The sequence below is a fragment of the Muntiacus reevesi genome, chromosome 3 (genome assembly GCF_963930625.1).
Source record: "Muntiacus reevesi chromosome 3, mMunRee1.1, whole genome shotgun sequence".
NCBI classification, from domain to species: Eukaryota; Metazoa; Chordata; class Mammalia; order Artiodactyla; family Cervidae; genus Muntiacus; species Muntiacus reevesi.
The window spans coordinates 4424890-4437606 of record NC_089251.1 but is presented as its reverse complement, the minus strand read 5'-3'; the positions used below and the strand labels follow the sequence as shown (position 1 = coordinate 4437606).

Genomic DNA, 12717 nt, shown 5'->3' with positions numbered 1-12717 from the left:
TCAGCTGGTATTCAGGCTCCGCTTGTGCGCTCAGATGGTCCCCCTCCCCGTCTCCCCAAATCCACCCACCCACCCCTTTACCCACTGCTTGGGGCCTTCTGGGTGGCAGCACTTCACAGGGAGCAGAAGCCTTGAGCCCCTGGCTTGTCTGGGGGGGCGGGGGGTGGCGGCGGAGGGCGGACTGACTCACTTGGACCCCTCCCCGGGGGCCGATGGGGCAGCCCCCACACCCATGGGCGCCGGCACCCGGTCGGGCCCCCGGGGTTTGGGGAAAGGAAGCCGCAGCCCCGCGGCGCCTGGCCCGAGCTGGCTGAGATGCGCTCTGCGTGCGGGGACCCGCTGGCCCCCGGGCCGGGAGGCGATGTGTAGGCTGCGACCCCCGTCCCCCCTCGCCCCCCCAGAGCAGGCTCGCTCCCGCGGCCGCCCGCTGGTGCCACCCTGGCCGCGGGCCCGCCGGGACGCCCCTGCTCGCCGCGCCCCTCCCCAGGCCGTGGCGCGTCCCCCGAGTCTCGCAGTATTTCCTTCCTGCACCTTTAAGAAGACCGCTGCTCCGTGGTGGGATGGTGTGTTAAAGCCACACAGAGGAAGTTACGCAGCCCGGATCAGACCGGGAGATAAAAGCCCCGATGGTGATCGTGAGTGATGGCAAGAGGATTTAGCCTCAGCATTAACTTGGAGCGGAGTGCAGGGGGGCAGTGAAGCGCCCCGGCCATCTGGCCCGCGCCGCGCCCCGGGGAGGGGGGCAATGCCCCGGCGCCCCGACGAGCCGCCGCGAAGCCCACCCGGGCCGGGGGCAGCCTGGTGCCCGAGCGCGGGTCCTCTCCGAGCCGCCCAGGGGGCCCCAAAAGTTTGCACTTGTTAGCGGCGACCTCCGGCTCGGCCCCCGGCGGGCGATGCGGGCGGCGCAGACGGCCCCCTCCCCCGGCCCGCGTCTCCGGGACGGCTGCGGGCGGCCCCCCCGGCGGCCGGAGGGCTCCCCAGCCCCGATCTGACGGCCACAGCGGCGGCGGGGGAAGGAGCAGCGGCTCGCAGCCCTCGGCCCTTGCCCCCACCCAGCGCCAGCCAGACGGGGGAGGCAGAGCGCCGGAGGGTGGCGGCCTCCGGGGTCTCCGCTCCGGGAAGCCGCTCGGAGCCGGGGTAAGGCGGGCGGGGAGAGCCCGGGAGGCGAGCGGGGTGGGGGGTGGGTGGATATGCTGCAGCTTGGCCAGTCTCCTTTCATTTTTAAAGGGCTTCGGTGACCGCGCAGGCTTTCCCGGGGCCGGGAGCCACTTAACAGCAGCCCAGCCGAGGCTCGGATGCAAAAGTTATTGGTGGCGGCTGCTACTAGCAGAGGACCGGAGTCGCTTGGAGAGGGGTGTGTGAGTGTGCGTTTGTAGCAACATCTTAAAGCAGTAGCTTGTCTTTCGGAGCTGGCTTTTTCCCCACCAGGGTCATTTCCAATCGTTTGTGCGAGTGAGTGGGGCGGGAGGGTAGATGTTAAGAGAACGTCTGGATGTGTTTGTGGAAAGGAAATTAACCCTTCCTTCGGGCCGTTCCCCTACCCCGATTGAATCGCCACCCTCTAGAGCCACCCCAATTCCTGCCATCCCCTTCCTCTCGGAAAACTGGGGAAATGTGTGAGTTGCACAGAAAAACTCTTGCGTTCCGGCCGCCGCTAGAAACTTCTTTCGGCGCCTGGGAGGGGTGGGCTGATGGGGAGGGTTATGCGCCCGGACCGGCTCGGGGACACTGTGGAGTCGAACCTGGAGCTGGGTGGCGCGCGGACGGTGGGAGCAGGGGCCGCGGGAAGGCGGGAAGAGGACCGTGGGCTCGCGGGGTCCGCTGGCTCCGGCTCCCGAGTAAGTTGCCTGCCTGGGGGCTGGGGGTGGCGGCGGGCTCGCTGCCGGCTGCGGCGCTGGGCAGACGGATGCGAGTAATTGCCGGGCGCTTTGCTCGGCGTCTCCTAATTAAGGGAGGAGGTGCCAAATGAGGGGGGCCCCCTCGGCGCCAGCCCGGCCTTTATTAAAGGTGTGATTATTAATTGCTCCGGGGCTTGCACTCAACTTCGGAAAGACAAAAAGCGACGGAGGGATTGCCGGGCACGCTGCCGTGCCAGGCACGACCCCTGCAGCCCACCCGAAGCGCGGACTCTGAACCCCCACCACACCAGCTGACCCCCACCACACCAGCAGCCCCGTGCCGCAGCCCCACACTCCCAGTGGAGGCCTCCTCGCGCCCCACCCGCCGCGCTCAACTTTTCGGGGTTGCCTGGGAGCTGAGAGGGCTTGGGGCTGGGAGGGGGAGGTGGGCACCCGGAGCCCGAGAACGCTGCCGTTCCGGGGCTGGGGCACCCGGGCTCGCGCGGCGGCGGTGAGCGGGTGCACCCATAGGACCGGCCGGGGTTGGGGGGCCGATGGTTAGAGTTGGGAGGGTGGGGTGGGACTGGAAGGTGACCCCGACCGCACCTGAAGGTAGATTTCACCCCCTCTTCCGGTGTCCCGCTGGGAAGGAAGAATGAAACCGGGGTGTGGGCTGGGTCCCGGGAGAAACCCCCCAGCGTCCCCTCTCCAGGGACCACCTCTAGGGGTTCCCCGCCCACCAGGCAAGTTTCCCAGGAGGCGAGGGCCCAGCCGGCAACTCGGGAGGAGCTTGCTTCGAGCCCAGCCAGCTCGAGAGGCGCTAATTCAATAAGACAGAGAAATCTGAGTTCAGAAATCCTGGTAAAATCTAATTTTCGGGTTTTAATACCCTGGCTATCAGCCCCTCCCCCTCCCCTCCCGTTCCTGAGGACTCTTAAAAGAAAATAAAGCACATTGATTCTATTTGTTTCTGGGAGCTGCAGTTTCTTAATAATATCAGGTGAAGATTTATTTTCCAAGGAGAAAACAATCTACCGGGACCCAACCTCTTACTCTTGAAATTTCCCATACTGGCTTCTCTCTCCCCGCTTTCCGCCTCGCTGTGCCGAAGACTCTTGAGTCTCTCCCCCTCCCGTTTTTTCCTCTTTGGCAAAAACCGACTGTAATAATATTCTCGTGCTGAGCTCACAATTCCCTTATGGTGCCAGCAACGCCCAATTGACTGACTAGCTGTAAACACATTTATTGCCCCCCTCCCGGGCAGATTTTGTCGTTGTTGGCCCCCCACCCTCGCCCCGTTTTCCAGGGAATGCATGGCATTTAAGCCAACAGAACTGCAAAGCAATTAATAAATTTGCAAGGCGTGCTGCCTCGTGGATCTGGCGGGCCTCCTGGCCTCCGGGCCTCGCTGCCTCCCCGCGTCCAGCAGCGTTCAGGCTGGGAGCATCACTGCAGATGAAGGAAGCCCCAGGCTGGGTGGGTCCTCCCTGGGAGCCCGGCGCCCTGGTGTCCCGTATCAGGAGCGCCCCTCCTGGGAGGGAACAGTTGGGAGCCCGCGGCTGGGAGAATTAATTAGGGACGTGCTGTTTTCTGGGCAGCATGAAGCTCAGACAGAGGCATCCAAACCTTTGCCGGCCGGCGCTATTTTATTTTTACTACATTTTCTCAGGTTGTAAAAATAGTCTCCAGGCGGATTCGTTCTGAGAGTTTTCTAGCAAGGAGCACATTCAAGGCCAGGCGGACTCTGTAACACCGTTTCTCTCGAAACAGCCAGAGGTGAGATGTGAAAATGTGTCCCCCTGGCTCCTCATTCATCTCCATCAAGAGCCCTTCAGCCAAAGAGAGGGGCAGGGGCTGCCTTAATGCAGATTTATGATGCCCCCAGCCGGGAGCGCTGGGACCTAGGCTGGGTTCTCCCTCTGGGGAGGAGCTGAGCCGTCAACCCCCAATTTGGACAGCGTCCCCAACCTTCTGGTTTGGCATTTGGGGCAGGAGTGTGTTTGTGTCTGGATGGAGAATGGAGGATCATGGAAACGTAGTTAACTCTTCAGGACCTTCTAGTTACAATGGCTGAAGAGTCAGGTGAGCGGTGAAGGTAGCATGGATGCTGCAGCAGTTTTGGAATTTAGGAGCTACAATCAGAGATATAATTGCCAGAATTAATAACACACGTGGCTCTGCTGTGACTCATTGCAGTAACCTTTGCCCTATTTATTGGCTAAGTATTTCTGGCCAGGATCCCTCACTGGGGGACCAGTTTCTCCTGTGATATATCAAATGTCTGGGAACACATCACATTACTGGAGTTGTGTTTTTTTCCCACAATGTAATATTCATCTTAGTTATATCTATTTAGGGCTTTTAAATAATTACCAATAGCTTAAAATAGTAAAGCAATAATCATAATGGTGACCTGTTTATAAACATACCCTCTAAGGATGACTGCGAAATTTTCGCCTCGATCGGAAAAATCTAATATGACCCACCATCGTCACTTCTGTCAAAATCTTCAACATCCCTAGTTGCTTACAGTTGAAAATTAAGTTCACCATTTCAGAATTTTGGAGACAGAGTTATTAGCACCTGATTCATAACTGTTGACCACGCGTGGACCATTCTTTATCTGAGCCTGTCCACACAGCCTCATCGACACAGATAATTACAGCCTCATTTCTGCCTTCAACGGTTTTGACATTTTGACTTGTCAGTCACAGTATTTTAAAGCCACCATTCCGTCTCGGCTCCTGGGGCTGTTTTAGAAAGTCACTGACCCCAAACAGGGACACTTCTGCTGACCCAAGGACCCCCAGAAATAAGGAGAAAGCTCATCGCCTTCTTGAATAATGTACCCCGTCTCCAAATGTGCCTCTCTGATATTAATGAAAATAACCCAGTTTTCTCTGGAGACCTTGCTAATGCAGCTTCGTGTTTTGCACGTTTTGCCAGAGAGCTTTTGTTCTTCTACATCTTTATCCCCCTCTTTCTCTATTTAATTTGTTGCAGGTGTTGTTGCTAATGAGCTCTCTCTACTCCCTTCCTACAATGAAAGACAAACCAGACCCCGGGTACCTGGATGGATTGGGAGCTGAAGTCTCAGAAACTTCCTGATAAGTTGCCGATGGCTACCAGCCAAGGTCAGCTGGCCCCATTAGCACCTGTCCCCACCAAAGCAGACCCAAATAAGCTGCTCCGCAGTTAACACCTCAGTCGCTTTTTTTGTGCTCCAGTCCAGCTTCGTGATTGTTGTCACTTTCAGCCCATATGAAAAGAAATCTCTTTCATTGGTCCAAAATGCCAAGTCCAGACCCATAGGGGGAACGTGTGTGCAGCTAACAGGTACGCCGCCTGATTTTGTTTTTTCTTTACAATGCAGGCCAGAGGGTGCTTGTGCAGTTGTGTTGAGCACACATCACACATGAAAGGGCCCTTTAAAGAGGTGGATTGATTGGAAGGACAAAAATTAAAAGCAATCCGATCCGGCCTCATGCCAGATCCCTGCGGACTCTCTCCGTCTCCCATTTCCATCCACGGTCACAATTGGAGAGTCTGCCTGATTTGATCAGATTCGCCTCTGGGAGAGGGGTGACGCCAAGGTGAGGAGGACGCCAAACTGTGGGCAACTTCTCGATCTGCCCACCAGCTCTCAGAAACGCTGGCTCTGGGTTTCCCACATCGGCCTCTTGGAAAAACCGTTTCCTCGCCGTCTGCAACCCGGCAGAGTCCCTGGGACATCCGGCCTGCGTCGCCCGGTGGTGTGGCTTTTCCATGCGGAGGCTGCGCGTGCCGCCTGAGCCAGCCGCCGCCTCGCCAGGCCCCCTGCGGGCCGCGCCCCGGGGACCGCGCCGCCATGCTGCGCCTGCTGGCCCTCCTCCTGCACTGCCTGCCGCTGGCCGCCGGGGACTACGACGTCTGCAAGTCCTGGGTGACCACGGACGAAGGCCCCACCTGGGAGTTCTACGCCTGCCAGCCCAAGGTGATGCGCCTGAAGGACTACGTCAAGGTGAAGGTGGAGCCCTCCGGCATCACGTGCGGGGACCCCCCGGAGAGATTCTGCTCCCACGTAAGTCGGCCCTGCTGTGGCCTTCGCTCGGGCCAGGTGGGTGGGGGTGGGGGGTCTGGGCCAGACCCATGGGATGGGAGGACCCGGATGCCAGGCTGACTTTCCCGCCTGTAGGATTGGGACCCGGCTCTGTCCCGCCTTGGAAACGCACCAGAGCAAAGGATGCCGGGAGGATGCTGGGGTCACGTGACACCGTTTTTGGGGGTGGGGAAATTCTTGGCCTGGCGATCACTGGATCCTCTCCCCTGGGGAAAACTGCCAAACCACCCAGGGCGCAGTTGCCCAGCCTTGAAGATAAGCCCCACCTCCCTTGTAGGAAGTCAGCATCTGGGCGAGCAAGCAAGGTGCTATTTGCAAGACTGCACTCTGCCCTCCGCCTGTTCATCCCTCCAGGGGGCCACCTCCTGGTCCACCCAATCCAGTCCAGCAAACCATTTGCCAGGGGAAAAGAGGCCAAGCGCCCTTTGCAGGGGAAGGTTGGGTAGAAGTGCAGAGGGGATTCGTAAGGCACGAAGGAAGGGTCAGATCCGGGTGGCTGGTGACGACGGCACCCTTTCTGATTCCATCATGATGTGCGGTGACCACAGTCACTGGTTAAGTCAGGGGAAGGGAGGCTTTCAGGTGTGTTACTTGAGTCTCTAGTTAAAGACGGAGTTAGAGCCACAGGGTCCATCGGCACTCCATTAACAACAACAGTAATAACAGTGGGGGTTGTTTGTGCCAGTCCCCGAGTGTGGCGGCTGTCATTCCTTGGAGTCCTCGCTCAGTTCAGCTGGGTTGATGCTGTGCCGCAGTTTCAGGAAGTGAGCTCTGGACGGGTGGCATCTCTGAGCCGCTGTCCTCTGAAGTGTGGACACACAGCACATACTCGGGTCACCCTAAGGTGTTTAGTTCACTCTAAAATGCTCAGACTGGGGACTTCCTGGTGGTCCAGTGGTTAAGACTCCACCTTGCTGTTCAAGGGACACAGGTTCGATCCCTGGTCAGGGAACTAAGATCCCACATGCCATGGAATGACTGAGCCTGAGTGCTACAACTACTGAAGCCTGAGCACTCTGGAGACCAGGCGCCACAGCTAGAGGGCCTGTGTGCCTCAAGGAAAGATCCCACATGTCACAACCAAGTCCTGATGTAGCCAAATAAATAAATATACATTTAAAAATAAATAAATAAAATAAACTCTCAGACTGGAGTCTGGCACAGAGCAAGTGCCCCTAGATGGTAGCTATCACCATTCCCATTGTACAGATGGAGAAACTGAGGCCCAAAGTCACAGCCCAGGAAGTGGTAAAGCTCTGATGCGAGCATCTGGCTTGAGAGTCACGAGCTTATCTGCCTCCCAAAAGATGCCTTCCGCTGGGCAGAGTCCTGCAGGCCCTGGGCCAGGCAGGAGGCTGGACAGGGAAGCCAGGCTGCAGAAGCCACAGGAGGGCTGGGAGTCATCCCTGGGTGGTTGCCGCCTCCACGTGTCCTGGGAGAGCCTCCAGCGCTCTGGGTTTATGCACGGACTGAGTGGGTGTCCCCACCGGGCTCCTAAGGATGGCTCAGTCCTGTGCGGTGCTTGGGTCCTATCCCAGAGCTGTCAGCTTGGGGAGGCAGGTTCCCACGGTCAGTGGTCAGGAGGCTGTCACTATGGGCAGTGGAGACTGGCCGACCTCAGCTGGGGAGAGAGGGAGACAGGGAAGGAGAAGGCAGCACAGGGCCAGGAGCAAGGGACCGGATGGTCCCACTTCACTGAGGACTCCAGGGCTTCGCTGGCTCAGGGATGGGCAAGGGGGCTGGCCCCTGAAGGTCAGGGCCAAGGTCAGCACTGGGGGAGCCCAGCTCTGATCCACATCTCAGGCTCAGTGTCCGCCCCAGCTCATGTGAGGACTTCTCCACTTGATTCCCAGAGCAGAGTCAACCTCTGCCTCTTGTGTTAGAGTCTTGACTATATTTCTTCTTTTAAATATTCATCGTGATCTTAATGTGCTGGGGGCGGGGGCATGGGGTGGGTGGTGAAATCGTAAATCACTGGACCAGCCTCTGGTCAAGGCCCGAGAAGTGGGGATGACCAGCAGGTGCAAGTCCGAGGCCCTCTCCTGGCCAAGGCTGGCTCAGGATGCCCTGCCCCATTCTCACACAGAGAGCCCAGCGCAGCTGCCGGGGTGGCGTGGTCACCCCACCAGTCCCGATGCCGCCCAGCCTGGGTCCTGGAACCCTGGGCTGTGGAAGGACCTTCTGTCACCTTCCTGTCCTTTCCTGGGAAGATGGTGAGGAGGGCGGTGGTGGAAAAGCAGCATCTCCACCTTCCTCTGCTAGATGGGTCCTCAGTGTCCTGACACCAACCTGATGGACTTAAATGTTTCATGAAGGGCTGCTGTCCGGCTCTGCCTTTGATCACGAACATGCAGCCAGCGGGGGTGGGGACACCGCCCTGGCTGCTTTTGCAGGGAGGAGGGGTCACATCCAGTTGGATTCAAACCCCCGCCCTGCTGTTTACAACAGCTTCCCCAAGCAGGTTCTGTGCAGGTCTCATTAAATCATCGCTAGGATGCTCCACGGAGAAGGCAATGGCACCCCACTCCAGTATTTTTGCCTGGAAAATCCCATGGACGGAGGAGCCTGGTAGGCTGCAGTCCATGGGGTCGCGAAGAGTCGGACATGACTGAGCGACTTCACTTTCACTTTTCACTTTTATGCACGGGAGAAGGAAATGGCAACCCACTCCAGTGTTCTTGCCTGGAGAATCGCAGGGATGGGGTCTCACAGAGTCGGACACGACTGAAGTGACTTAGCAGCAGGATGCTCCAAGGTGGTGACCGTTCTAATCCCATTTTGGGGATTAGAAAGTGTTGGCTAAAGCCCGCCAAGGTCGCTCGGTCTAGAGGGCAGGCCGGGAACTTCTGCGCAGCCAGGCAAGGCCTGTGCTTATGTGCCAGGTGGCCCACCTTCCCTCTCTGAGCTTCGGTGAAGCAGAGACGCTGCTGCTGAAGGCATGTCACCGTGCTGGGGGAAGGACACAGCCCAGCCACGCGAGTCCCGGCACATAGCAGGTGCTCAAGGTGTGGTAGCTGTTGTTTGCTTATTATTGAGGCTTTTATGCCCTCAGTGGTGTCTGGGCCTTTTCTTCTTTGCCCCTGTCCAGCCTTGAGGACGCCACGCCCTGTATTCCTAGTCTCAGGGCAGCAGGCAGTTGGATACGTGCTCGGGAAGCTTTTAATTCCTCTAGCCTTGGCCGGTGGTTCTAACCAGCCACCAGAGGGCGCCCTAGTGGTACCCAGGCAGCCCTCAGCCCCACTTTAGCCTCAGGATTGCCCAGTGGGTCCCTGTTTCCTGGGCATCCCTCCTGCAGTTAGTGCTGGGCCTGTCGCAACATCCATTCAGAATGGAGCATGAGCCCTGAAGCATCCTGAGAGTGCACCAGGAGCCTGGGGGTTGGGGGGGCGACTGCCCCTTGCAGGCTTCAGCATGTAGACTCTCCCGGCCTTGGACTCGTTGTCCTTCCGCAAGGCCACCTGAGACCTGAATTGTAAATTCCAGCCCGGTGAGGAAGGGGAGGGAGGAGGAAGACCAAGATAAATGAATAAATAAAAACCTATTGGCTGTAAATGCACAATGAGAATTAATAGGGCTGAGCTCTCAACCAAAGATTCTCGGGCAAGGGCGAAATTTCAATGAGGGCTGCGGGAGATGGCGGGCAGCCTCCCACCTCTTGACTCCCAGTGCCTGGGCAGAAGGGGCCAGCCTGCTGAGTCTGCAGAGCCAGAGAGAAGGAGGCAAAGGCTTCTCAGCCTCTCGCAGGACCCCTGGAGGATGGGGAGCAGCCCCTCGGTGCTCTGAAAGAGAGGTTGCCCACCAGCCACCTGCACGGCCACAAAAGGAAGGGGGAGCCCTTGTCCTTGTGCCTTGAGTCTCAGGAGAGAGATGGTGAGGAAAGAGGGCCGGGGGCACAGACCAAGCAGGTGATGTTGAAAATGGCCCTACAGCTGGCTGCCCACTCGCTACCCAAGCTCTCCTCCCGAGATGCATCTTGTTAGAAACACTGGGTCCTGGGCACCCCCCAACCCAGACCCTCAGAGCCAGAAGCTGCATTTTAACAGGAAATTCAGGTAATTCAGATGCACACAGGGTATGCTCTGAGCAACACTGCTCTACATAATCCGTCAGCGATGGGTGATACTTATTATTGATGATGGGCAGGCAAGAGACCTGTGCTTCCCACGGGACCTTTGCAGAGTAAGGGGATGTCACTACTGCTGAAGGAGAAAGGCACACAGCAGGAGGAGTGGGGGTCCCAGAGTAAAGGGTGAAGCTGGGAGCTCAAATTCCTGAATGTTGGGGACCCGGTGGAAGGTTCTGGAAAGGTGTTATGGTATCCAGACAAAAGCTTCAGGCCTGGAATCCAAAGACCTGAGCTTGCATCTCGGCTTGGCTGCTTATGGGCTGAGTGATCTGGGGCGAGTCTCTGAGACTCCGTTTCTCTACCAGTAACAGGACGTGATGATGGCTGCCTTACCCGCCTCTCCAGGTTGCTGGGAGAAGAAAGTGGTTCTCTCAGCAAATCAGCAAGTGCTTAGAGAGTGCCAGTGTCCTTCCAGTGTGAGGCTGTGATAGTGCTGTTGATCCCGTCTTGAGCATCTGGACTTTTCCACGTTGAAACAAGTGAATGTTAAACATTTCTTCTAAGGAGACTTCAGCACACAGAGACGCCAGGATCTTGTCATACAGGAAAACTCAGAATACACACGTTTCTCAGAAGCCGCTTTGCTTTCTCTGTGCCTCAGTTTACCCAGATGCAGAGCCAGGGGCCCCATCCCTCACCCAGGGGGTCTGCTGGGGTGATAACTCAGGTGGCAGGTGGGTCCTGGAGACCTCAAGCCCCTCCGCACTATGACATTGAACACCACGTGCAGTCAAGGTCACAGATGCCCCGCCTCCTGCCAGACCATGATGTTTACGAAATGCTTCCATCCAGCGGCGCTGAGCTCACCAGCACCAGGTTCACTGGCCTGGGTCCCCTCTCCCTCTGTGTTCTGGCCCCAAACCCACGGAGGACAGCCTGGGCAACACCATTCTCCAGCCTCCCCGCCTCTACCCGTCACACCCCTCCTGTCCCGTTTCCAGGGCTGACCTCATGCCAGGCGCAGCTGTCAGGGGGAAGTGAGATAACTCTTGTAAATACAAGTAGACAGCAAGAGAAACAGGGCAGGTGTTCAGGGGGTACCCGCCTAACACTGAGTAGGTGAGCCGGACGTCTAGTGTAAGGAGCTTGCAAAGGATGAAGGCGCATCCCCCCCCACCCTGCCCCACCCCTGGCCCATCCCTCCCAGCGCCAACTTCCGACAAAGTTTTCCTGCCTCCTTCATGTCTGACCCTTTGTGCTTACCTAGATAACCCAGGCTCCTTTCTCAAGGTTCAGGCTGGAACCCACCTTCCCCAGGAGGCTTTTCCTGACTCCCTAGCCCAGGCGGGTTAAAAGACCTCATCTGGCAACATCCTTGTCATTTAAGCTCACAGATGTGGCCTCCTAGTTAAGAGTTCAGGTTCTAGATGTAGAGGTTGGAATCCCCTGCTGTGTGACCTTTGGCATGAGGCTTAACCTCTCTGAGTCTCATTTCCTTAAACAGGACTGTTGATAGAATACACACATGGATGCTCAATTCATGCTCATTATTCTACGCCTGATGTTTGCCTCCCTACTGGGCTGGGAGCTCCTCAGAGGCATGGCTGCCTTGTTCATCTTCATATCCCTCCCTTTTGACCCAGTCAGTGCTTAGCAGGCATTTACTGAACCAATGGATGGGTGGGTTGAAGGACAGTGTGATCCAGGAAGGCTTCTCAGAGGAGGAGAGATTAGGGCTGAGTCTTACAGGAAGAACTAGCGTTTCAATCAGTACAGAGGAGGCACCCAAAGCCTCTCCTTCTCCCCATTTGTGCCCCTGTTCTGTGAGGTTTTCAATCAGCTGATAGCAGGAGGGCTGCACAGCTCTGTCCTTAAGCAGGAAGTGATTTTGGAACCTGAGCTTCACCCAGCCCTTAGTTAAAGCCGCTCAGTCTCTTGAAATGCCCGAGGCAGGTCCCAGCCTGGGACAAGAATAGTTCCATGCGTGACATCTTGTTGCTTGGTGAAACCTCCTTCCTGGGGAGCGGACGAGTGACAGGATGGGGACAGCCCTGCCTGCGAGCGCCCCGTGGCTGAGATCCTGGCCTCCTACTTTTTCAAGGGAAGGAGTTTGGGTCCAGACACCCCGAGGAGGGTAGGGGGCAGAGCCTCTGGAGTGCCTAGGGGAAGGGAAAGGGCTTGGAGGAGACATCATTCCAAAGAGTGTCAGACTTAGAGCTTCGAGAACTTTCCAGTTTATGCACCCTACCTTCCCCAGGCTCATCTCCCTCTCTACATCCCCTGGCCCTGACTTTTCACATATATTCATTTTTCTGCTTCAATGCGTGTTTAACACAAACTGCCTCAAGTTCCACGTGTGACGACGAAGCAAGGGGTGAATGGATGGACAGGCAGGCGACCCCGGTTGTGGATAAGAAGTTGAGGTTTGGGACGGGGCGAGTGGGGGCTCATGCTCATCCCCTTCTGGGCTGTGGGACTTTGGGTAAGTCCTTTGTGCTCTGAGCCTCAGTTTTCTCATCTGAAAACTGGGCTGATGTAAAACACGATCTCAAAGGATGGTTGTCCAGGTGAGATGAGAAAAGGCATGAAAGCCCCTAGCGGGGAGCCTGGCATAAAGTGAATGTTCTCCAACATTCACTCCAACTAGGGGTGAATGTTTCACCCCTAGTCTAGAATTTAGCTTGAGCGACACAAGGAGTAAAAGTGGACTTTAA

General features: G+C 57.1%; 1 protein-coding gene across 2 annotated transcripts in view; it reads left to right on the top strand.

Moving 5' to 3' along the window:
• Positions 1 to 635: 635 nt before the first annotated feature.
• Positions 636 to 12717, top strand: part of NTNG2 (netrin G2) — a 73995-nt gene continuing 61913 nt past the window's right edge. For both annotated transcript variants that reach the window (XM_065928195.1, XM_065928196.1), the window contains exons 1-3: positions 636 to 1137; positions 4842 to 4972; positions 5212 to 5898. In XM_065928195.1, coding sequence (XP_065784267.1) covers positions 5686 to 5898 — 213 coding nt within the window. In that variant the 5' untranslated portion in view covers positions 636 to 1137; positions 4842 to 4972; positions 5212 to 5685. The remainder of the gene's footprint in view (positions 1138 to 4841; positions 4973 to 5211; positions 5899 to 12717) is intronic.